The sequence below is a fragment of the Pterocles gutturalis genome, unplaced genomic scaffold (assembly GCF_000699245.1).
Source record: "Pterocles gutturalis isolate BGI_N339 unplaced genomic scaffold, ASM69924v1 scaffold12033, whole genome shotgun sequence".
Classification (NCBI taxonomy): Eukaryota; Metazoa; Chordata; class Aves; order Pterocliformes; family Pteroclidae; genus Pterocles; species Pterocles gutturalis.
Genome location: NW_010123146.1, coordinates 74,872 through 99,839, shown reverse-complemented (window position 1 = coordinate 99,839; position 24,968 = coordinate 74,872). Strand labels below are relative to the sequence as shown.

General features: G+C 39.4%; 1 protein-coding gene across 1 annotated transcript in view; it reads right to left on the bottom strand.

Moving 5' to 3' along the window:
• The window catches only part of SMPD3 (sphingomyelin phosphodiesterase 3, neutral membrane (neutral sphingomyelinase II)), a 33,001-nt gene extending 10,458 nt beyond the window's left edge, over positions 1-22,543 (bottom strand). Inside the window, exons 1-3 of the mRNA XM_010077800.1 lie at positions 21,206-22,543; positions 8,962-9,037; positions 1,506-1,661 (exon numbers count right to left, since the gene is read on the bottom strand). Of these exons, the coding sequence (XP_010076102.1) occupies positions 1,506-1,661; positions 8,962-9,037; positions 21,206-22,543 (1,570 nt within the window). The remainder of the gene's footprint in view (positions 1-1,505; positions 1,662-8,961; positions 9,038-21,205) is intronic.
• Between the last annotated feature and the right edge of the window lie 2,425 nt (positions 22,544-24,968).

Sequence of the window (24,968 nt, the reverse complement as noted above, 5' to 3'; positions counted from 1 at the left end):
TCCTTCCCTCACTGCCACTGTTCTATTTTCTCCTAATACATGTTTGTTTAACTACAGTATTCTGTAGCTATTAGCACTTACTGTTCACCCACACAGTGCATAATGGATTCTTCTACCAGTCAGGGCACCTGCCAGCACCTTCCATGACCATTCTGAGTTTACTTTGGATCATATACCTGTGACTTTTTTTTTGGTACAATAGGAGCTAGAAACAAGCAACAGAAGGGCTGTGGTTTGGGTTGATGGTCTTTTCTACCTAGTGAAGTGTTTCTCCAACTTTGCTAAAATCTTCCAAGTGTCTGATACAAGTCAGGAGATCAGAGAATACTCGTTACTTTTGAGATCAGACAATGCTTGCTTTTTGTTTCTTAAAATTACTTTTGGTACAGTTGTTGCTCTCAGCCTCAGTTACCTAAGCTTCTTATGAAGACTACAGAATTCACACTAGATACTGTTCACAAGTTCACCTGCTAATCCACAAACTCTCGTCTGAATTTCTGAATCCCACTTTGAGTACTGCAGTGTGAGCTCAGCTGTACACTGCACATCTCCCTGGTAACCCAGCACAGACGAAATCTTCTGATGAACCCCCCTCACTGTACCTGTCTTGTGCTCTTTTTATCTCAGTACTTCAGTTTTGGCCCAGTCACCCAAAAGACCTTTTAGCCATCGGCCTTGTGGCTGCTGGGCACTGCTGATCCCTTTGCCAGTTCCAAACCAGCAGAGTCGATGGCCATCATATAAAGCTATCAAGGAGCTCTGCTGGATGCCTGAGCTGTACCAAGTAGGAAGGCAGAGAGGATACACGAACACAATGCTCTGCACTCTGTGCTGGCAATTTAACTGTTAACAGAGCATCATATTTATGTTTGGAAGAGGCTCCCATCCCTGTGAACTCGCCACCCATTAATTATGGCTTTGTGGAGTTCTTTTTCCTAGTACTCTCGGCATCCAAATATAGAAAAAAAAATTAAACATTTATTAAAATAAAAAAAACCCAGGAGTACACAGTATCAGTTAATTTTTTCCAAGACTGGTTCAGTAATGCTTAATTCCCTCTGCAGCATTAAGCTCCGCTGTTTGTGTGTATGCACTATCAAATTATTTTTAACTGCCTGAACTTACTAGTTTTTCTCAACACAAATCCCATAACATACACGTCTTTCATTAGTAACTAGAATTCTAGGACAATAGTGTCTACCTAATTCAAGTAAAGCTAAACCACTGGATCTGTCCTCATTATTGCTACTGCAAGTCAACAAATTACTGCCCTTTGTGCCTTAAAAAACAGCATGCTTAATGACTCATGAGAGCTTGTAAGTGTGAAGTACTCTTCTTGGCTGTCTCAAGGCTAGTACTGATTTTAGAAGTAGCTGTAGCAATCAAGTCTTTCCTTGCAAAAACCAGTCATAACTTAGTATACTGCTATAACCCACAGGAATCAAGAACTTTCCTATTCCTTTTTGGAATAGATAGACACCAGGAAAAGGAAAACCTCATCTTACCAGAGGAGCAGTTATCGAAGTTGAGATCTCCACAGATTACATCAAAAGCCACCAGCTCCTCTGGATTGGCTGTACTGGAGGAGGAGGTAGATTTTCTGAATTCAGACAGCCAATCTTGAAGCATATCCAGTTGCTCACATCGAACAGTAGTATCTCCTGTAGCAAACAAACAAATAACCAAAACAAGAAGCAAGACCTCCTTTTAGCATGTTACTCAGCCACATATTAGTTGCTAATCCATTGCTAGACATCTTGAGAAAGAGGGTGCAAGACAAGAAATCGTGTGGCTAATAGGTATACTATTACATAGTGCTTAGCCCATTCTGAAGTTCATTAGGAACCACACTTTCTGATGATTTAAATATCTCCTTCTGGAGTCAATCATACTAGGCACATCTGAAGAAACAAGAAAAGGCACCTATGCTGCAGCCAACCAGCCAAAATGATGACGTTTCTACCCACAGGAGGAAGATGATCTGATGAACTATGCTTATAATCAGGAGTTCAGAGTTAAAATCCTACTTCAGACGAAACTGGACAGCATGTTCTGGACTAATCCACTTGATATTTCTTTGCTTTGCTTTCTAATTTTTAAAACTGAAAAACTTAACTTTCAAGTGTTACTAGTAAATATACATCAGTGGTAAACTTGACTTACTCATACTGTAGTAGTCCATCCAAGGAAGGGTTCTATTTATGTTCAGGTAAGAATGCCTGAACAGGAAGTATTTTTTTCATTTTTTTAAAGGTATATGTAGACACAGGTTTAGGTAGGCAGTACTTCAGAAACAAAGAACCAGATCCTTTCCACCAGTTGCAGGGTAGTTACACTAGGCTACATGTGCTGAGGATGCGCCCCTGTTTTATAGGAGTGATAGGAAAGGGCTGAGATTGATTGGTTGCCAAATATTTATTGTTTGTGAAACCATCTGACACTAATTAATTGTAAGTATAGCAACTAACCACACTTAATTTCAAGCATATTAGGTGCTTAGACGTGAACTCTAAGAAAAAAATTAATTACCGGCTCTCTTAAAATGATTACAGCAAAAGCTTGATGTGGGGAAAGGAGCAAGAAGAGACACATTCTAGAAATAATTGTTTACCATATTGTCTTTCCTTTTGTTTTCACTGTACCTATAGTTAACAGTTATAATTCTGCTTGTTTCAGACTTGATATGCCAAGTCAGAACAACATTACTTTTCTTCAAAATAAAAGATTTGTTTTCAAATGCCACAATTGGAAGGAAAAGCAGCAAACCCAAAATGACTTATTCTGACTACAGTTTTATTTAACATGATTTACGACTTTGTGCTAGCTATTAAAAAGGTGTAAAAAACACAATGAGAAACATCAGTTATGTATGTCCAAAGCTGCTTTCAGTGGACGCTATGGAGATGGTGAATATTTAAGTCTACATCCTCACAGCTTGTTAGTCACTTGTCTCAACTGTAGCTGCCACTAGCACTCCTTATAGACTTTTAAAATGTGAATTCTGCAGCACACTGTAACTGCATTGGCACACAGACAAACTTTAGGCGTTCAGACTCCACCTTCCTACCACTATCAAGCTGTGAAGGGTTGGATTTTCAAGAACATCGCAGGGGAGGCGAAGGTTAAAAAGAACAGTTAAATACAAACTGAATCAGAAATGTTCAACCAAGCATGATTTGATACAATCCTAAACAATTAAAAGAAATATTGAAAAGAACATGACCAGGGAAAGGGTGAGATTTAAGTAGGTTCCAGCACTGACTCATCTCTTCAGACTGGTAATTCCAACAGTAAATAATCTGATTTTTTTCTTCCACTCATGTTATTCCTGACAAATCATTACCAGTTGGGCTGTAATATAAAAGCAGGTACAAGTGCTTCCTGGATCTATTCCCTAAACTACGGTTTCTTGTTACTTCTACCTCAAGTTCATGTAATATTGGTCCCACAGCTTGACACAAATCCAGAGCAATGTATTCTTGGGAAAAACCCTTGCTACAACAGCAAAAGAAAGCCCTACAGTGAAGACATAGCTAGACAAAAGCACAAGAAATAGGTCACATGGAATAAATACAGCCTGGAGCAGGTGACAATAACCACAAAAGGTGTGTGTGGCTAACACATACACTCTGTCTAACTACAGATACAGATGAAACTGCAGATTCACAGAAAGCATGAGCTTGGAAGGGACCTCTGGAGATCACCTAGTCCAACCCCTCTGCTCAAGCAGGGCCATCTCCAGCAGGCTGCTCAGGACTGTGCCCAGTCAGGCTCTGAATATCTCCGTATCTGGGAACTCCATAACCTCTGAATAACCTGTTCCAGTGCTTAGTCACTCTTGCAATAAAAAACATCTCCCTTTGTTTGAATGGCATTTCTTGCATTTCAATTTGTGCCCATTGCCTCTTGTCCTGTCGCTAGGCCCCACTGAGGAGAGTCTGCCTCCATTTTCCTAATACCCTCCCATCAGGTACTTACACACTGTGATGATCCTTCCTGAGCCCTCTCCTCCCAAAGCTGAACTGTCCCAGCTTTCTCATTCCTGGTGAAGCTTATTCGAATTCATGGACTGTCCTCCTTTGGCAGCATCTGAATCTTTCTACCCTCCCTCCTCTCCTTAGGCCAGTACTTTGTTTCGACCTGCCTTTGGTTCCTCTTAACTTTTAGGCATGGTGCTTGTTGACAAGAATGTAGTAATGTCTTGCTCCCCACAAAGTCACAATTATATAAATTGCTTAACTGTGCAAGACTGGCTTTTACATCCCTGAACTGTCAAGGTTTTTTTTGCATTTTCTGTGAATTATCCATCTAGCATGGCTTCACTAGGATGAGTGATAAAATAACGTGGCCATTACCATACGGGCGTATGGATGGTAGAATGTATCAGGCAGCATGTAGCAAACCCACTTAACTGAAACACACAAAGGTAAAAATTGTCCAAAACAGAAAACTGGAGAAAAACAAATACAGACAGGCAAAAACATTTTAGGAGGATATTGTGAAAAGTGTCTGGTAACATGCTCTGCTATTATTCAAAAAGCATTAACTATATAGTGATATACATCTCCTTTGGTAAGAATGCTGAACCTTTGTAGCAGTGCTGTGCAACAGATAACCTCAGGGCTCTACAGAAAAACAGTAGCCTTGGAACTCTGGAAACAGATGACTTCCATTTCTTTTCAGAAAAAGTGTAGAACTTGTGATAGTCTGGCATCTCTGATTATCCCCACTAGAGGTCATAGAAGTAATTGCACTTCAGTATGCTACTTGGAGCCTGTGCAATGAAGTGAGCGACATTTCCATGACAAAAGATGGGATCCTCTAATGCGACTTGACTGTAACTGTATTAAACTAACGGGATCCAGCTTACTGCAGCTACACAGCAGGTACGGCATGTTATCTGTATGCAAAAGTTACTGGTGAGACTCAGTCTTACCAGCTCCCAAGGATCAGTAGCTTTGGAGATGAAGACAACTGAACTAATCAGACCCCAAAGTAGAGGAGAAGCCAAACCTGAATCTAGAACAATCAGGGAGGCAGACGTTTCAGAATCTGCTGCTGAAATGAAATATCATGAGTAAATATGAGCAGAAGAGAACTAGGTAGTAACTCCCAATGCTTAACATTCCACTTCTCCTTCTTCCAGCCTTCAGCTCTAATTAAAAGTTCAGATAGAATCACTGATCTGATTGACTGCCACCAGTGATTAACCAGAGAATGGAGATTTGTGCTAATTGCTCTGCACTCTTTTCCTCAGTAACTGGCGTGGAAAAATGCAAATAATTGTGTTATGACTGGTTCCTGCAGTCAGCATTTCCAAATTCTTTCCAAGTTCCCTTCAGCTTCAGATTTTGTGAAAGGATGAAAGAGCAGTGAGGGAAACCTCAGCCAGCATAAATAAATCACCTTTGTTCATTATAGGATAATCATGCTTGCCCTTTCCATTCACTTTGGAAATGCCTGAGTAAAATCCTGGCTTTAGTTAGAACCGCAGGTAGGTTCTATACACTGAGGAAGACTGTTTTGTCCTACTCTGAAAGATTTTAGAAGGACCTCTATGGTGGTTGAACAAAGCAACTCACAGGCCTAGTCAGAGGAAGTGAAGATCCAGTGGGGGTTTTAAAACCAGAGTTCTCAGCACTGATAAGCGCTATAGGATATATTGTCAGGGAACCTGGGGAAGATGAGCAAAACAATGTTGTAAAGTGTAGGATTTAAAACCTAGTCAAAAGGAAAAACTGTTTCCAAGTCACAACAAAAGGCTTTAGTTTAGCCATGAGACAGGCTTTGCCACACCTGACTGACAGATTAAGCAGCCCCCTGCAATTGTAACATACTTAATCCAGGATAGGCTGGTAAAACAAAATAAAAGCAAACCACCCAAGACCCCAAAACAGCAGCAAAACCCCTTTTATTCTGCTGGGTTACTTGTCAGCTAGGTCAGGACCGTAGTCAAGTGCAACACAAGAGCTGTGTTAGCACAACTGAGAGGAGGGGCAAGAGCAGGCTGCCACGGTGTGCGTACACCAGCTCTGCTGTTTCAGCACTGAAGTGCTGATTGCACACCCAGAATTTCAGACACTGAGAGATCTCTCTCAGTCCTGAGCTGAGTTCTGCTTAAACTGTGTGTAGGCTTCTGAAACCTGAAACTGGTGCTAGAGAAGTGTGAGTTGCCACTACCCGTACTGCTAATGACTAGATTCACACTAAATGCAAACCAGGGATGTGAACGAGGTTATGAGATAGCATCCAGCAAGCTACAGCATCGGGCCCTGGGCTGGAACATCTTGAGGCTGATGCTGTTTTGATGGCTTGGTGGGGTGTCTGACAGGCATGACTCAAAGGAACTGCGGAGCTGGGTGAATTCTAGGCAGCAAAACCTGCCCAGAACATTAATCACTGACTAATTGAAAGACATAAAAGAACCATGTAAACTTAACAGCCCCTTGGAAAATAATTATATTCAAGTCTCATTAAAGGATCCCTTAATTTGTCCCTGAAATGCAGCTATTTCCACACTGGAGATGAAGAGCTGCTTCACAGCACCATTCAGTAATAGGCAGAGAATTGAGAGGATAAGCTACACCTAATTCTAAAGTTTTACTGAAAAAGGTGAATGTCAGGTCTGAAAAAAGAGTGATTGCTCAGAACAGAGTTTAGCCAGCACATCTCTTGAAAAAAGCATTAGTAGTTCATCCCTCACCATAAGCAGTTTGATCCCTTCATTTTATACTCATGTAAGTATTGGAACTGTCAAGTGTAAGTTTATGTATCCTAGAAGGGAAGCCAAATTGCACTCAGCCATGTATGACAAGATGATTTAAATGGCTGACCTTTTAAACAGTGCTTGTTTTTATAGATACCACATCTTTACATCGTTGAACTGGTTTTTGGATAATTTTTTAAATGCGTGAAATGTTATGAATCAGATGATACAAATCAGAAAGCACAGCTCTGCCAAACTTATGAACTTTAGTGTTCCATTTCCTTACATAAACTAATATGATATATCAAGGGACAGTTAGACTCTTAAATCATTGTCTGCTTTATTTGAATGTAGTTTGAACCAGATAAGCCTAAAAATACGAAGCAAGAACATAAGTAAGAAAATGAAAGGTTGCATTTTACCCTTGAAGAAGCTTCAGGCTGACTTTGAAAACAGAACATTATTTCTCCATTCTTCTTCCCTTCCCACTCTTCCTCTTTAATATTTTAGGGATTTCACAATGTGGTTATCAAAGAGTGATTGAGAATACATGACTACCTAGTAAAAAGGAACAGGACTAAAAATGGAGGTTTATAACCTAAACCTAGAAGAGCACCAAACCTGAGGAATCTCACAGTACATTACCATCATTCCAGAGTTAAAAATAGAAAACCAGAGAAGGCTGTTACATTGTTACAACGTAGCTGAAAAATTAATGAATCTCCTTTAGAACTATCCAGTCTCTACTGTACTTTGGGACTGGCAGTTTTGTTCCCAAGTCTGTCTCTCTGCAACGGAAGCACTGACAAAGTAGAACGAACGCCAGCAGCCTGACTGGTTAACCTAGACATGCTGTAGGCATAGGTTCAAAGTTCTCCCATTTATAATACATTACTGTCTTGCCTCAGTGTGCAGCCTACATGCAGTCTAGGAGGGCTCTGTCATGCTCTCTCTCAGCAGCATAAGAATCACAACTGCATCAAGTGAAACCAAGGATATCCACCCCTCCGGCTAAATTCTGGTCTTACACAAAGTGAAGGTTTGTAGATTTGGCTTTTATTTTATTACTACACCGGCTCAAAGTATAGAACTGATAGTTTTAATGCAAAAGACAGGAGAGATGTCTATGGAAAATTTTCCATAGACATCTTCAAGAATTTCAAGTATTTGTCAGTTTTAATTGAGTGTTCAGTTGAACAGCTAAAATGGAGAAGTGTCTTGATTTCAAAGGGTATGCATCAGAACACTACAAATGGAATAAAATGACCCAAAGTTATTAACTTTTCTTCCCCTTGCCTTCTAGACTTGGGTTGTAAAATGGAAATAAGGCCACCCATCTATCTCAGTCTTGTTCTGAATGTTACTATGAAAAGGGGAGCTGAGTGTTAAGACACTGTCATAAAAAAAAGGTCCTAAAAGGTCATAAGATGGTTGAGGAGGAATAGGCTCCACCACAGGCTGACAGAGCTGCATGAAATTCCAGTCTGGTTGTGGGAAGCAGTGGAGTCCACATATCTCACAGACACAGAAATCTGCTATTAAAGAACATCTCTTTTCTTTTTTTTTTTTAAGATAATTCAGTAAAATCTCCAAAAAAAAGCCTTCCACACCCTACTGAGAATTTTTGCATTTTGTTTATCTTTAACGACCTTAGAAGATACTGTTTCATGAAACAAAGAATATAGAGCATGCTGTGTCATGCTGTAGTATATGTAATAGTGGAACTGCTTTTAAACATGACCAAGAGAATTTGTCAATGAGTATTAACTTGCTAGCCATTTATGTATGAAATTTGCAGGTGAAAAACCAGAGAATTGGGGGGTATTCCAGCTGCTGATTTCTGATGGAAAAACTGTCCCATCGTGTATCTTCTGATAATTCCCTAGTTATTTACAAAGAAATTTTAGTTTATATCCCGATACTCACAGTATGGGTTGTCAAATGCTGTCAAGTAATGATGATAGCAATGTCTTTGCTAAAATAGCAGCATTTGGTTAAGAGGGAGCAAAGAGAAGAAAAGCTCTCAAGGGGTATTTTTTGTCTGTGTCCTGTAATACTTAACTCTGAGACTGAAAATGTGAGGGTTTGGGGGTATACTTGTCTACCCTTCTCTCTTGGCTATTTCACTGCTGTTTGCGATGCACACTGCACTTTGTCAGAAATACTGGAGAAGCAATGCTTGCTATTGTTGCACAAGAATACCACCACATTCCTAGCAATAGTGAAAAACTGAGATATGCATATTAGAGCAGTACCTGCAATAGCTTGCAAGTGAGTGCAGGAAATGTATCCCACAATTCTTTGGTCCTGAGGTGTACTTCCCACTTGCACCTGTAAGGGAAGGAAGAAATAAAAAGGTGATTAATGGAAGAGCTCATACAATGCCACTTCCACCCCTGGCTGTGCAGCCTTTCTACACAGTATTGTCCTTTTCCACCACCCTTTCCATCTAGCTCCATTTTGAAAACACACACATACAAAAAAACCACCACAGAGACACTCCAGGGCTTACTGGGGTCCCACTTGCAGCTAGCACACCGACTCCTTCCTGATCCTCGCTACTTCAACGTTTCAATTTTGAGGTGCAGACACACAAATTTGACTTTCTTCTGCTCTTCGCCATCCCATTGGTTTTCTGTCCCAGTTGCGTTGCCACCCTTTTGCATCTCGGCTCTTGTTCATATGCAAGCTTCAGGCCCACCACTGAAGTGCCGTATAATACCAATACTATCAGCAGTCTAGTTCTTGGTATCTGTGTAAGACTAGAATGCAGAAGGAAAAAATGCCAAGGGAGTCTGGAGAAAAGGATGGAACATGAAACAAATATTGGGTTTGACCATGTTTTCTCCATTCCACAGCAAGTTTTGGATTTTGGTGGATTTTTTACATGTTCTACAAAGGTGTGGGGGATTTTTGCTACATCTCAGCAAAGTGTTTACATTCTTCAGCTCACAGCAGCAGCCCCCATGTCTGTCAGCCAGATAAAAACACAACATGTGCCCCTGCTCTTCCACACAGGAGAGGCAGGGATTCTAGGGAAGCTGGAATGCAGTATAATTCCTCATCTACATCATATGCTATGATATTTTAAAAATATATTTGCTGGTGGACACACAAGCAAATTAGAATCAAGTTCTGGTTCAGGTTTTCAACTCTACTGAAGGACTTATACAGCCACAAATCAAAATTCCCAGTGATTTGATGATCAAGATTTGGATTGGGGCAAGAAACTACTTTGACCGTAGGGTCTTCCTGTTGACAATGAATGTGGCAGCACTTCATGGACTACTAAAGAAAATGCCCACAGAGCAAAGTTGTACCCAGGGCTCAGAAAATTAAACCACAGATGAGTCTCCTTCACAAGGCTAGGCTCAAATTTCATCTGACACCTCTAAATAACAAGCAGAGCTCCGTTTCATATCAACACAATTTTGTCAGCTTGGTTGGTTTTCTTGTTTTTCAGCTATCCAAGAACTGTCTGATTAATTTTATAACTGGAAAGTCAGCTTTGCAGCAAGTGCCTTGTTAACTTCCGGATTTTGTTCCAGCTAGAAGAGTATGTAATAAACAACTTGCATTATTCTGTCCTCAGTCGGTTCAGTCCTCTTTTAGATCGTTTTCTAAATGGATATCGATGGTGTTCTTTATCGCTGTTCCCATATGGATTAACCTGCTTCAGGGAGGGTGAAGGCCGAGGAAGACAAGGAAAATGCACGCAGTCACTGGTGCATCTACCCCTAAACCAGAGGATTCTCTTAAACTCAGAAGACTGAGGCAGAATCTCAAAGGATATGCTGGATAGCTATTAGTTACTACGGCAGAAGCTTTGCTGTGCAGACCTTTCTTCCTTCCTCAGGCTGCATTGGTCTGAATATATCACAATGTCACAGGTGAATTAAAAGGAGCTTTCTTTTCACTTTTTTATGCAACGTGCCATTCCAATAGAAAAGTGAGAAACCATTAGTTTATATCCTCTACTATCTAGGGCAGGCAGGTACATGAATTATATCTTCCGAACTTAATAACTCAAAATCAGATTTTCTCTTCAACACTGAAAACTGTATATTGTAAAGTCTCTACTAGTTTCCAAATCTGCAGTGTCTCCTGCTGCAGAAAAAAAGCGTGCATGTCGCACATCTTTCAATACCATCTACTGCAACCACACTGAAAAGAAAATAGTGCACAAAGTTTTTCACCTTATAGCAAGAGTGTGCTGCCTATAATCCTCTTATTGACTAAAGCAGATGGAATCATTTTCAGTGTCTCTATCAGAAAAGAGCAAAAGATCTAAGTCTAAAAGCTGAACATCCAAACACAAATTATAGTCAGTTGAGAAAAAAAGTCAACTCAAATTGGCTTTAGAATTCCCTGTGCAGCCTTACTGGGGTGCCTGACAAGGCCTCGTACTCATCAACCAATTAATGCATAGGACCACACTCATTGCCATTAATCTTAAATAAATATGTATCATACGGAGTCCCTGTGTGCACAGATCTATACTGAAATGGACTTGGGATCTTTTGCTCTCAAAGAATGTGAAGAAACAGCCTAGAAGAAAGCCTGACTGCCACTATACGCAGGTGGGTGAGCACAAAAAATGCCCCTCGTGGTTGCCTCCGCAGGGGGACAGTGCCCCAGGGCTCTGCACTTGTGCGGAACAACAGCTGCTTTACACACACCTCTGGGGGAAAAGGAAACGGGCTTTCATAAACACTCTGCTAATTAAAAACAAAACAAAACAAAAACAAAACAAAACAAAAACAGCTCAAAAGCAAGGGCTGAAGACATTAACATAATTAGAATTTCCTTGGAAAATGCCAGCATGGAAGTACATCCAAAGCAGCCTGTCTCCCAGATTTTACATTTCCTCCAAATTTTTTTACTTTGGAGTTGGTTTGAGTGGCAGTATTGATGTAAACCACCAAGCAGAGTAATTTTGAGTATAATCTTAAGGGAGGCAAATATTTGTGACAACTACCAGGAGACAAAATAAATACCCTTGCAGCCTCCTAGTCAATTCCCAGCTACAGTAGAAGTACTAGTATATTAAATATGGTCTGCAATAAAACAGTAAGGAAAATCTGATTTTTCAGTCTAATTTGGTATTTCACAGATGGCCAAGGACTATGGGTTGTGCAGACAGGAAAACTACTTGACCTCTGGAATATTACAAGCCCTGTAATTCTGCATAAAAACATTCCTTTGTGTGGCCAAATACGGTAGCTACTTTTAGACTGTTCCATTTTCAAGAGCATATTATATTGTGGTGACTCGGCCGGAGCAGCTACGTGGCAGTCCTGCAGGAAGACAACACTGAGCCTTCATTTCAGCCTGCAACGTGGATCTTGGCAGAAAGGTTCCACTTCAACCAAACCAAGTCAGCACTTGGTTATATTCACAAATAATAACAATTAGTGCTGCTTAGTACAGAAGAAACTTCTCAATTCACAATTACAAAGAAAATATATGTAAGCAAATAAGCCAGAGTGGCTCCTTCACCATAAATCTGACTTAAGTTCACCTCAACTGTTCTACATCAGTAGCTCTCTATCAACAATACATTCATTGAATTACCCACGTATAGGGAGCTACTTCAGATACTGCTTTCTAAAAATCATTATATCGTCTTAGTTGTGTCTTGGACCACTCTAATATATCTATGGAAATTTATAGAAAGGTAATATCTAAATGTATGTATAATTTCCCAATGTTTTAAAGTAGGATAATTATTACAAGAGAAAAAATCTGAGGTAAAATTAAAACAAAGAGAACATATTCGTGGTTTAATAAAGTGTCCCAATTATATAATTTTGACAGAGATTAATATTTTTCAACATGCTGAAATATGCAACATATATTCCTATTCTCAGTACATTTGCAAAGGTTAATTAATCAAAGTAGTCAAACATTTGGAAGTGGATTCTGATCCCTGTTACACCACTGAACATTATATTTTGTTAGCTGTTGGGGTGGGGGGGGGTTCTGATCCCTGTTACACCACTGAACATTACATTTTGTTAGCTGTTGGGGTGGGGGGGGACACATTAAAAGCTTGTTACAGATGAGAAAGAGGCTTTTTTTCAGTAAAAGGGAAAGCCTACTAAGGTTGTGTTAGGAATTCAAAATACGGTTTTCTACTGCTACATTTTTACATTTGTCCCCTGCCTGGAAATTAAATAAGTGCAAAACTGAGAGATCTGTATTTTTATTTGCAGAGTACCGACTGTGTCAAGTACACAACAGTACTTGACATCAAGTACTTTTTATTAAAAGATTTCATCTCTGTGCCGTAGTGCATTAGTACAGTCTGTTGGAGAGACCATGCTGATACTGTGCTGTACTATGCAAAATTGTGGATATTCCTATAACTGGGTATCAAACACTTGTCCTATATGGACTTAAGGAGTAGTATGCCCTCCAGTTAGACCCTCCAGTTATTTATCAGGTAATAAACAGTGCTCAAGACAGAAATCAAGCCAACAAGGCTATGGCAGAAAGATTCTTGTTCACAAGAAAAAAAATGTAATAAGTAGCAACAGCTGAAGTTTTATAGCTAGAGTGAAGGAAATAACTTTAAATTCAATCACATTACTTGCTATCATGGGAATTTTCTGAGCTAACCGGAAAATCTTGCCGATCTCCTATTTACCATACTCCAGTATAATAAGTATAAAAAGCTGCAAACATGACAAATATCTTGTCTTTAGCAGTTTATGTTTACATGTATCTGTCCCAGCAGTGCAAAACAGTTCTATTACATCTGGATGTCAGGAAAAGCATCAACAGAGACTTAAACAAAAAACAGGGAAATGCTACCAAAATACCAGAGGTATTTCAATACCAGCTTAAAAAGCAGCTTCAAAGACATCATTGCTGTGTTAATAAATCATCAGATACTTGAGAGGAAATGTTCTTTAATGCTTAGAAATTTGGGCTGTGCCATACATGAGAAATCTCACTTGATTAAAAAACCAAACTGGATTCTCAAACACTGACCAATAATGTGTAGACAAAAATAAAAGGTTATGAGGGGAACTTAACCTTTAGTGTTATTTTCTAGAAGCTTCACATTGCCAGGAGGTAGCCATGCAAAAAAATCCTAAATAAAGTAGACAGTTTCTTAAATGTGTACCCTCCCATATGAAGGGTTTATATACATACAAGTCATATGCCATTGCCTCTTCCTTCATGGGAAGCAAATCCAGGTGTGCAAACCAGAAAAGAGCTAAAATTTTGGCATACTCCTGGAAAAAGAGCTCCACGGAGGTTATCCCCCCACAGTCTAGATGTGGCCAACAAACTCAAAGTGGGAAAGGGAAATAATCTGAATGCAACATTCAGAATCCTTCAGGGAGATGGGTTGCTACCCAGAATAGCTCTGGCTTCAGCCAGTGTAGTTTAATCCCATCTTGGACTGTAAATGAGCAAAACCATTCATTTCATCAGCTTAGCTGACCATGAAGGCATCAGTTTTGTCATTGGAATAAATGTGAACAGTAGCACTGATTCCTGCATTATTCTTTTGAAGAAGGTATGTCTCCACAGTATACACCTCTACAGCAAACAAATTTACAGTCATGACAAGAACCGAGCTAATGGTGTTCATATTACGAAGAAAAACTAGCCAGGCTGAAAAGCACACCTGCATGCTCTGTGGAAAAAAACAAAACAACAAAACACCTCTCCTTAACAACAGAAGCCTGAACTCTGCATTTGCAAAGAACATCATCTAAGGAGGGGCCTCAGGTTACTGTTTGTCTTAGAAGTAAAACACCCCAAAGAATAAAAGCAGGGGACAAAACCAGACTTTACAGTAGATGCCACAGTGACTTGTTCCCACACAAATATTCATCTTACCACATGTAGCCAATATTGTTTAAGTTCAAGGGAAGCTCCATGAAAAATACAAGAGCATGAGATTCAACAGAATTACTGCAGATAAAGGAGCTGTACATGCATAAGCAGCCATGTCTCCACGCACACTTGATGTTCAGACCTCCCGGGTCTAGTGCTCAGAGATGCGCTGGTAGCAGTACACTGTTTGTACCAGTACACTGTTTGTACCTCCCTATTTCAGCTGCTGGGGGAATGCCATTGTAGACGTTCTGTGTAATTACAACGAGCAAACAATAGAGTGAGGAAGAGAAAAGAAAGAAATGGAAAATACAGTTTCTCTTTCCAGTACAAGTTTTTTGTAATCTCCCAAGCTGTATCAACCCCTCCTGGACATTTTTTTTTTTTGCATTTTGGCAATTTTCCAAGACATACGGGAGAGTCAGCACCATGAAGCTAACTGGAATATCCAGTCAAACTGTGTGCCCAAGTCCCTGTCCTGTTACTGTTAAGAGAAGAGGCCAAGGAAAACTTGCGGCTACTCACATGCACAATTCAAACACTCCTGTCCCACAGAGATAACTTAGATTAGCAGAAATTTACAAGAACGATGTATTTTATTCCTGTACTTTGTTTCTTTGTAGTAGTTTTCTGGTTAGCTTAGACATAGTGTAAAAAGATCTGTCTTATTTTTAGTATTTTGACAGCTCTGCCTTTTGCCTTCAGGGATACGTAGCAGCTTTTAAAGAAGATGCATTAGTTAAATTAGTGATTTATTATTATAAATTTAAGTAAATTAAGTTTAAAATGTTAGAGAGGTCAGCTCAAAATTCTGTTTGGTGCTCTGCAATTCTTTCTAGCCACATTTGCACTTGATTAGTTCAGAATCCTATTTTTCCCCTCCTACCACGTGACTACAATTACTGTTTCATAAAGTCAGAGAATTAGTTATTTGGCAAAGCTCCATTAAGCTTATATGTGAGGGAAAGTGGCTGTAAATTGGTGACATGAATGAAGGGCTCTTCCTCTTCTGAAGAGGTTAAAGCCCACAACTCACATTCTCTCAAACCTGTATTTCATTGTGCACAAGTTTTAATTTGTCCCCATTAATGAAGGAAAAAAAGACTGTGATTAATAACATGAATTATAGCAAAGTGAAGGAACATGGTACAGTGCCATGCTGGGGTCTTTTTTTTCTCAGGCAGATTATTGGACTCTATCCAACTCCTCCATTAACATTTTATAGCAGAAAATGAACATGTGGAAAATGTTTAGGTTACCCTTCTGACTTAAATGGCACAGCTTTACACTTATCTAAACAAAATCACCAACAGTACTAGACATTTCTTTTATAACTGTAGATACTGGATAACTGATCAAGGACAAGAAAATCTAACCACTGAAATCTCTAGATGATTTTCTACAGGGGTCAGAAAGCAGCCATTCCCCTCTTCTGTGTAATTCTTAAGTAAAAAAAGCTTCCCTTCAATATGTTGTGCAACTGCGTAGCAGAAGTTGCCCCTTCACTCTCAGCCGCAACACACACCAGTTGGCATGGGGCAGTAAAGACAGCTTAAATTACCCGAGCAAAATGTATCTGCATCAGTAATATCAAAAAGGAGAGTCGCAGAGGTTGATTCAGGGAACCCTCATTCTATCGTACAAAGCAGGCAGCTCAGAGTACAAATAGTAAAAACTGTGCTTCAAAGCAGTTTTGCAATCAGAGCTACTGCTTCTTCTACCATCTGTTACACCATACCAGCTCTTTTGAAAACAAATTTAGCTTTGCACATAAAGCAAAGGTTGCTAGGTTTCCTTTAAGCAATGAATAATAACATGTTCTCTACACAATTACTGTACTTCCTGAGAACAGCATTAACTTTCAGAGAATTTGAAAAGTAAATCTGTTAATAAGCTTAGGAATTAATATTAATTAAACACAAGTTCTTTCATAAATCTAGCAAAAACCACAAGACATCTTTTTTCCTATTGATTCCTTTTTATTCTGTTAGAATACTGTTCAAACTGCCCACATCTGACTGTGGTTTTGCTTTTGCTCTACATTCACATACTGTGTTTTAAGCAAGAATTCTTATTTTTGCTAAAATTCTCTCTCTTGGCAGGTGCCAAAAACCAGAATAATTTCTTAGTAAGAACAGCCTTCTATGCAACACACTTCAGTATCTCCCAGTCTCAGTGGGAAGAAAACCACTCCAAAACCTCTCCTCAGTTAATGGCCATTCTGGGAATGGCTACTGTATTCACCTCCCTACCCTACGTATGCATTTACATGTTTTGTATGGCTTAGATTTACATTACAGTTATAGCTGTTACAATTTAAGGAAAAGAGAGAGGCAAAAGTGTCAGCAGAAGTGGCAGTTTGTATTAGATTGATACATGTGGAAAAATTGGACAAGCTCTCCAATTCAGTAACTCATCAGGCCAAGTTAAGGATGTTTTCTGGTTTTATTGCACTACTGTCCAAACTTACAAAGCATCCCTGAAAGTGTAACTATGGCTACATGCTAATCCCTCTATCTCAAGATGAATGTTGACATTTTGAAACCTGGTAAACGACAAACAGGTGATACATTACACAATTTCTGCTCAGCACTCATTGATACACATTAAACTTGATTTGCCTGCAAAATCATCGTCCAGTTTCTGAAAGGGACATGTATTTTAAAACTCCCTTTAAACTCATCAGACCACCATGAATTAAAATTATGTATGTGTCAAATCGACAGCTGCAGAGTAACTGAGAACACTGCAGTCTGCATCACGTTATACACAGATGCACACGAGCTAGCTTTTCAGTTAGAATCACCAGCACAGGATGGCATCTGTGTCAGTCCCACTTCCCTCCTCCATCTGTAGCAGAGCAGCAGTAAGAGACAATTGGAGTTATAAAACCTACAAAGCAGACTCCAGGGTTCTTTTCTTAGGCATTCTAAATGAATGTGAAACGCAATGCTAGAACAGAGAGTCACGGCAGAGCCTCCCAAGGGCCCAGACTGTCAAAGTATGAAAATGGATTGGCTGATTTATATATTTGCTAACTTTTCCTCTGAGTCTTTAGCAGCAACTAGGAACAGTGGCTTAACACTTTAGACATGAAACTGTCACTTAGATGCAAGTGACTTTTCCCCCCTTCTTACATGATATTTTTCTTGTGACTGTGTCCCTCTTACATCCCAATGAGACCCTCAGATTGCAGACAGAAACTCTGCTAGAGCTGGAAGAGATCAAAGTGCCGAATGTACATCAGGCCTGCAGTTACACAGAAAACAGGCTTTACACAATAGCTGTTCACAGCTATGTCATCCTCATGCCTCCATCCTGACCTGGAAAGCATCAGCCTATACAGATGGACAAACCAATCTGTGATCTCTCAAGAAAATGCCAGCAGCAGCACCTTTTGTGGCAGCCATCTTTAGGAAGAGAACAGACCAAGGCTGGCAAAATTCCTTTTGCACGGGTCTCCAGATAGCTGTTAGGGAGCATGAAGTCAGTAGCATGAAACAGTGTTAAAAGCCTCTGTAATTTGCTTCCAACTTCTTTTCCTGGTTGTGACACATCGGGTGTTAAACCACAATCAAATCACTTTACCTTCCTCTGCTTTGGTTTCTCCTTCTATTAAAGCAGATATTGACCTTTCTTTATTATGCAGACATATTAATGAAAAGCAGCGCGTAAGATATGATTTGTTACTAGAGCTACTAATAATAACTCTTGAGCTGTGTAAGTCTCTCAGGTAAAGTAATTCTGTATGACTAAGCAAATCTCTCCAATCCTTCCAAATCTCCACCTGAACTTTAGATAGTGAAGGCAGGGAAGAGGGGGGAAATGGAAAATAATTTCCTTTTCACTGGAAACAGAACCTATTCCAAAAGGAAAACATGTGAAACATGTGGACCTCAGCAGCTGGGATGTATTTTGTAACACAACTCCCCCAAAACAATTTTGCCTTTTTGTTCAAAATAATTCAACTTTCATTAAATGTTTAATTCTGAGACCTTTAATTTCTCTCCTTAACAGTTACATTTGTAGTAAGGAGACAAACCGTACTGATTGAATGAGAACCAGTTTCTTCCTCTGAATGTTCTTCTGAACTTGGATGTTGGGTCTTTCCTGAGGTTCAGAATAGTATTTGAATAAAGGCTTCATCCTCCCAGTGACTGGAAACATTAAATGATTTTATCCATATTTTCAAAATATGCAAGTCTTCTCCCTTCACTTGGTTTTCACAACTTTTTTTTTCTCCTTAAACAACATAGAGAGCAATTGCTCCTTTACTCAGAGATGGAAGCTGGGCAAAGGGAACAGTCTTCATAAATATACTTCAAAACTCAGTTGGTATCTTTTCTACTTCTACTTTCCACAGGAGTCAGAAACTTAAAAGCACAGAGTCTGCATAGGACAGAGACACTTAACTCCGTGCCACTGCTGAATGGAAGGCAATTAGGAGACTTGTTCTGCAGGGCTGTCTTCCTATCTTTGAAACCACACTGAGATAAACTTTAATGTAGGACTGGATTGCATTACATACATATAAAATATTGTAAGAGCCAGTAAAAGAGGTAATATAAAAGCAGTGATACGAGCTGCTTATGGCTGGACTCGATGATCTTAAGGGTCTTTTCCAACCTAAATTATTCTGTGATTCCATAAGCTGTCCATTTTGATCAGCAGAGTACTGGCTAGAATGATACCATCCAACCACAGTTACTATATATACACTTTGTTAGCTTGCTGCTAGCCCGGTCAGACCTCAAGACTGCTGAAAGTTAATGGATTGATTCTCACTGACAAACCAGGCTTTTGCTTACTGTAGCTTTTGTCTCCAGAGTCCATACATTCAGTTGCTGATTAACCACTACATCAAGAAAAACCTTCAAACCTACCTTGTTTCAAAACTAAATAGATCATTCATACCCTTTTTTTTTTTTGGTCAAAGAAAGAAATGACCAGTAATCACTTAATGTACAATGCAGACAGAAAGTAATTTCATATCAGGATAGACTTAACTCACAATGAAAACTATTCTAGGTATGAAATACCGTATATGTCAGAATGACACAGCCATGAGGAAAAATGGTCTTTTAGCTGGGCCAGAACTCTGTCATATTTAAAAGAATGTAGTCATCCTTCAGTCTTCATGATAATTGGTCCCTATTCCCTGCTCAACTGTAACAATATTTAACAACTCAAATCCATAATTAAGTTCATCACTCCAGTGTAATTTTGAGGCTTAATTTTCTGCAAGAGAAATGGAGACACTGCGGCCTGCCTAGCAGGGTGACATATCAATGACTCAGCAATGGGCAGTTGAAAGCAGATTAAAATCAATCTCTTAATATATGCATATGTTGAAGGGTAGTCTTTGTGACCCTGGTAATATTTATATTGCACAATGTGTATGTCCATTTTTTTTGCATGCAGCACTTTATGATGAAAAAAATAATCTTCAGTTGTTTATAAACACATAGGAACACAGTATAGAAAACTTAGACCCAGTTTTTGGAAACCTGTATTCAGATATGAATAGGCTTTTGTTTATGTAAAATGGATGTGAAATACTGGCTGCAAATTCTAGTATTTGCTTTTTTTATGCCAGCCTCAATATCAAAAGTTTTTGCTTTGTTTACAAATTACAAACAGTAGGTGCAAAAAACCCCACTGATCCTTATTAACAATGCATATTCTTAATAGCTATTAATGGCTTTTGTTGAGGACTTGTGAGCATCTGCTCTAGAAAGTATATCTAATTTGAGCACCTGATGTATTTTGCTAGCATTAGGAAAAAATTTCCATTTTCAGTGAAACCCGTTCCAAACTGTGACAAAAATCACAAAACCTGGAATGCAGAATCCTAGATTTTCAGATCTGTCTAGGTTTGGGTCTACAGATTTGGATCTCTGCACAAAGTTTGGGTTCTTGATGAATCACAAATTAGAAGAGCAGCTTTCCAGTTTATAAAGAGCACAGCCAGATTCTCCCAAGAATTAAGAATGAACAGCCACTAGTCTTGGAAAAACAAATCATTGCACACAGACTTTTATTTCTGCTTTTCACGTTTTATGGAACAGACTTCCTGTTCTCACTACCATTAGTTAAAGTAAACTGTGTTACTAAAGTGAAAATCCGCTGTGCTCCCCAGTGTCCCAGGCATTTGTTTTGTTTACTCTTCTTTGTATCTCTTCTTAACAATTTGTTTGCAACCAAAAGAGAGGGATAGCCAACACAATTCTTTCAGTTTTATTCTACTGGCATTTAGGCTTTTAATTGTCTTTTGATTTCCACATAGACACACAACATGCACACGTTGGTTTCTAACAGTAATGCCTATTGTATTATACTCGTGTTATGAAGCTTAGAATTTGTGCATTTTATTAAAGAGATTAATGTAAAAAAAATCTAAAATTACATTAAAACTACTTCAAATTTTGACACTTGAAATTATCGTCAAGTTCTATCTCCAAAAGCCCCTCATTATTTGATGCACATCCATCACTTTAACACAGTATCTAGGCCACAAAATCTCCGGTAATCTAGATCTGAATATTACTTGTTTGAACTCTTACAGAAATAACAGAGAAAATAATGTAACTTTATAACATGTCACATATATAGAGTCAGTACTTATGGCTTCCAAAAGGCTCTTACCTTGAGAAACAAGGCTCCCTTGGAAGCCAAGGAGTCCGTTCCTCTTCCATTGGGGTAACAGTGATAGGCAGCATCCATAACAGGATAGCGGCTGGCAAAAAGTAGACCACTGTTCACAAACTTAAAGCTACAGCAGGCATGGCAACTGTAGACCCCAACATCATAGACAATGTATTCAAAATAGTGATGAAGCTGGTCTTTCAATTTCTCCGCAGCTCTTTTGTCAAACACTTCCTGCAAACACAGAAAGTCCAAGTTGGCAGGGAAGAAAGCAGAGATCTCATGATCAAAGGTCTCATCTGTATGTTTCTTTTTCCGCACTGAAGTCTTCTTCATGATTGAAGCTTTGTAGAGGAGCTTGTTGTTGACAGTGCTTTGGTCCACTGTACCATCTCCAACGCGAACTTTAACTAAGGACTCTCGTGAGGCAGAGTAGCTGTCTAAACTCCCAGAATCTCCTTCCTTCTGTTTGTGGTTAGGTGTTTTTGAGATCTCTGCATCACCTTCCAGCGAGGGCTCTGCTGGGCCACTGGTATGAGCCTGGCCATTGACGGTATCTGGTTCTGTGTCTGACAGGTGGCCATTTTCCTCTCCATTTATGCGGACAATGCAAGTGTTTTCTTCTCCCTCATTTGGCTCTCCAGCTCCAGCTTTATCTTCTCCACCATCCTCACAGTTGTTTAGGCCAGAATTGTCTCCTTTATACTCCATGGATGTTGTCCTTTTGATGCCAGCATTAACAGTACGATTAGTGCTATCTCCACCCTGGGGGGAGACCAAACTGCTGAAACTGGCTGCGCTGATGGATGTGTTGGTAGGAGAATCTATATATATTTTGATCTGTGGTCTACTTGCCCCATTTCGGATCCTCCGGCCAATCTCTTTAGCCCTGGCCTGTGTATTGAAAACATTATTAAATCTTGCCAGAGAATCTGGCAGCAGGCAAACATTGGCACTGCCAAAGCAGAAGCTTTTCCCGTTCCCTGCAGCCTTCCATTCAGTGAGCAGCGTGGCTCCGTTGGCATGGTTCTTGTCTTTTAGTCTGGAGTAGATGTATGGCCTCCTGGCTGACTGGAGCGGGGACCATAACAAGAAGCCAATCAGAGCAAAAGGGAGAGAGGCTACCAGCAGTGCCAGGTAGATGGGAGTGGTAATGATGATGCAGAGTGCGTGAAAATAGCATGGATCATCGGCTCTTTGACGTTTTTCGTAAGTGGTTGGAACAAAAGAGGCCACAAGCCTATCTGCTAACCAGTAACATGGGAAAATCAGGCCCCAGGAAAAAGAATGCAGAACTGACAGAAAGCTGTTGGGAAATGGGGAAGTGTATAAAACCATTGCAACTTAATTATGACAACACTTCAGGGCCTACTACATGGTGTCACTGTGTCAAGCATCCATAAGAACTCTGGGAGAGGCCTGGGGGAAAAAAGTCCAGTCAGGAGTTTGTTTTTTTCCAGTGAGAGTCAATAACAAAACTTTAAGAGCACCATTTCACTGTGCTGGAGTAAAAATGAAACAAGGCCACTGTTTTCGTCTGGCTTTTTGGCATCTATATTTGTCATAGGATGTCATTGTTCACTGGAGGCTGCCATAGCGGAACACTCTAGAGGCAAAAAGGAAATCTGTAAAAACAAAAGACACAAAACATATGTAACAGTTAGAAGCTTAAAGCAGATTTTTCTCATACCAGTTTTCCCTTATAGACTAAATTATTTCCCTTTTTCAGTTTAATTTAGCATTTTTTTATAGTCTGTTAGATCTAGGGCAACTCAGGAACAAGGGGCTGGCATTTCTGCAAATGAAATCAATACATTGACCACTTAATGTACACAACTAATATATCAAATAAGAAAAACAGTTTTGTGCCTTTCCTCTGAAGGCAGATGATGTCTTTCCAAAGTTCTCTTACCAGTTGGGAAATTCTGACCTGAGTTATTTAGCAAATCTCATAATTAACCAAAGTCATCAAATTGTTAGGGGCCTGATCTTATAAAAAAAGCTTGGCAGTATACATATAGCTTACATACTTTTTAAAAGTAATTTAAGTAATCTTAAGAACTTGTTGCAAGTTTTTAACAGAGTCTTTGATAATATAAAATGTAAATTATTTAAAAAAACAACTACCCATATTAATCAAACTTGAGAATGGTATCACCAACGAATGCAATGTCAACTGAATGACAACTGAAGCTGTCACCCAGTAAGAGGAGCAAAGCTAGGTGACTGATGAAGGCAGAACTGCCATTTATAATGTTTCAGATTTCAGATCTAGAATGTAAAGAATATTAAATAGCACTGGATAAACAGCATTCAGCAAATAAGCAAAAGAGAGGATAGGATGTACACTGGACCATGCTTCAAAACCCATCTTTATTTTTGACATCTTGGAGAGATGAAAATTACATATGAATACTTACTGGCATATGTTCAATTAAAATTTGGAGCTCTCGGGTAGACAGAACTAAGGAAATAGTATTTTGATGTGTATTTTAAACATTCTGCAGAGCACCGAGAGGCAGAAGGGCATTTCTATTTAATAGTAAATAAAAAAAAAAATAGGCCATAGAAGAGATAAATACAGTTTTACAAAGTAATGCTATCTTAGAAACAGAATAAAAATGCAGTTCTTCAGTGTCCTCTCACCTTTCAGATTTCTGCTTCTTCAAACCAAGCCCTTGCAACCGATTTATATTCCTACTGTCAGCATATTTTTAATTATGGTACACACGCAATACCAGACTGCCGACACAGAGTATACTGTACAGGTCAGAAGCGGTAACTGTCTCTCTTTTTACCACACATTTTTGTTTATTAATGATAAGAAAATTCTTCCTTCACTCTCAATTCCCAATCAGCAGGGCTAAGAGTAGCCATAGCATGTCAGATTTGTAGCCATACATTTTTGGTAGGCACCACGGCAAAGAAGAATTTAAATAAAGGAAGTGATGAAGATGAGATAGTTTTGCAGATATTTCTTCCCAGAAGTGTGAAGCCAGAAGTGAAAGGTAACCCTGGAGCAAGCAAGCAAGCGTTAGTCTGAAAAATCTAGTCGAATGGTGACAGGGCTTCTATAAAAAGCTGACTGGAGATAGGAATCAAATTCTAAAAGAGAATGAGAAAAATCAGGTTGAGCTGGGACAAGACCTTCAAAACCAAAACCAAGTAGTTGGTACTCAAATACTCTAGAGAAGGAAGCATCAGTAAGCACATGCATTAAAACGATGGCAGCACCACAACAGAAAACTGCTTCAACTGCTGCGTCCCGGGCACGCAAGGAAAGCTGTATCTTCAAGATCTGATGTAGAATCTTCAAGACAGCAAACAACGCTTAATAAATATGCGTGTACTGATATGAGGAAAAGATCACCAAAACCTGACTAAAAATAAAAGGGGGGGAGTGGGGAGGAAGGGCAGAAGAAAGGAGCTAGTTTACTGCAGCAACACGCACCCAGCCTTCCGAGTGTAAGAATAACACCCCTGCAATTGCTCCCAGCCAACTGCACATTTTCCAACCAGGCAGTCAGTTCTGTCTAACGGGATATATGGTCCTGGGTATTTTTGCCGTGATGGTACTATCTAGATGGAAATTGGAAAGGTTGGATCAAGGGAGATTATTTTTTTTTTGTTTTAATTATTAGCTTAGCATAACTTTCACAATCTTATGCAACATGTTTGAGTTTACATAAATGAGTGACTAGTCAAGTGCCAAATAACAAATGCTTGGCATTTACTCATTGCCAAAGGCATTTTGGGATGTTGA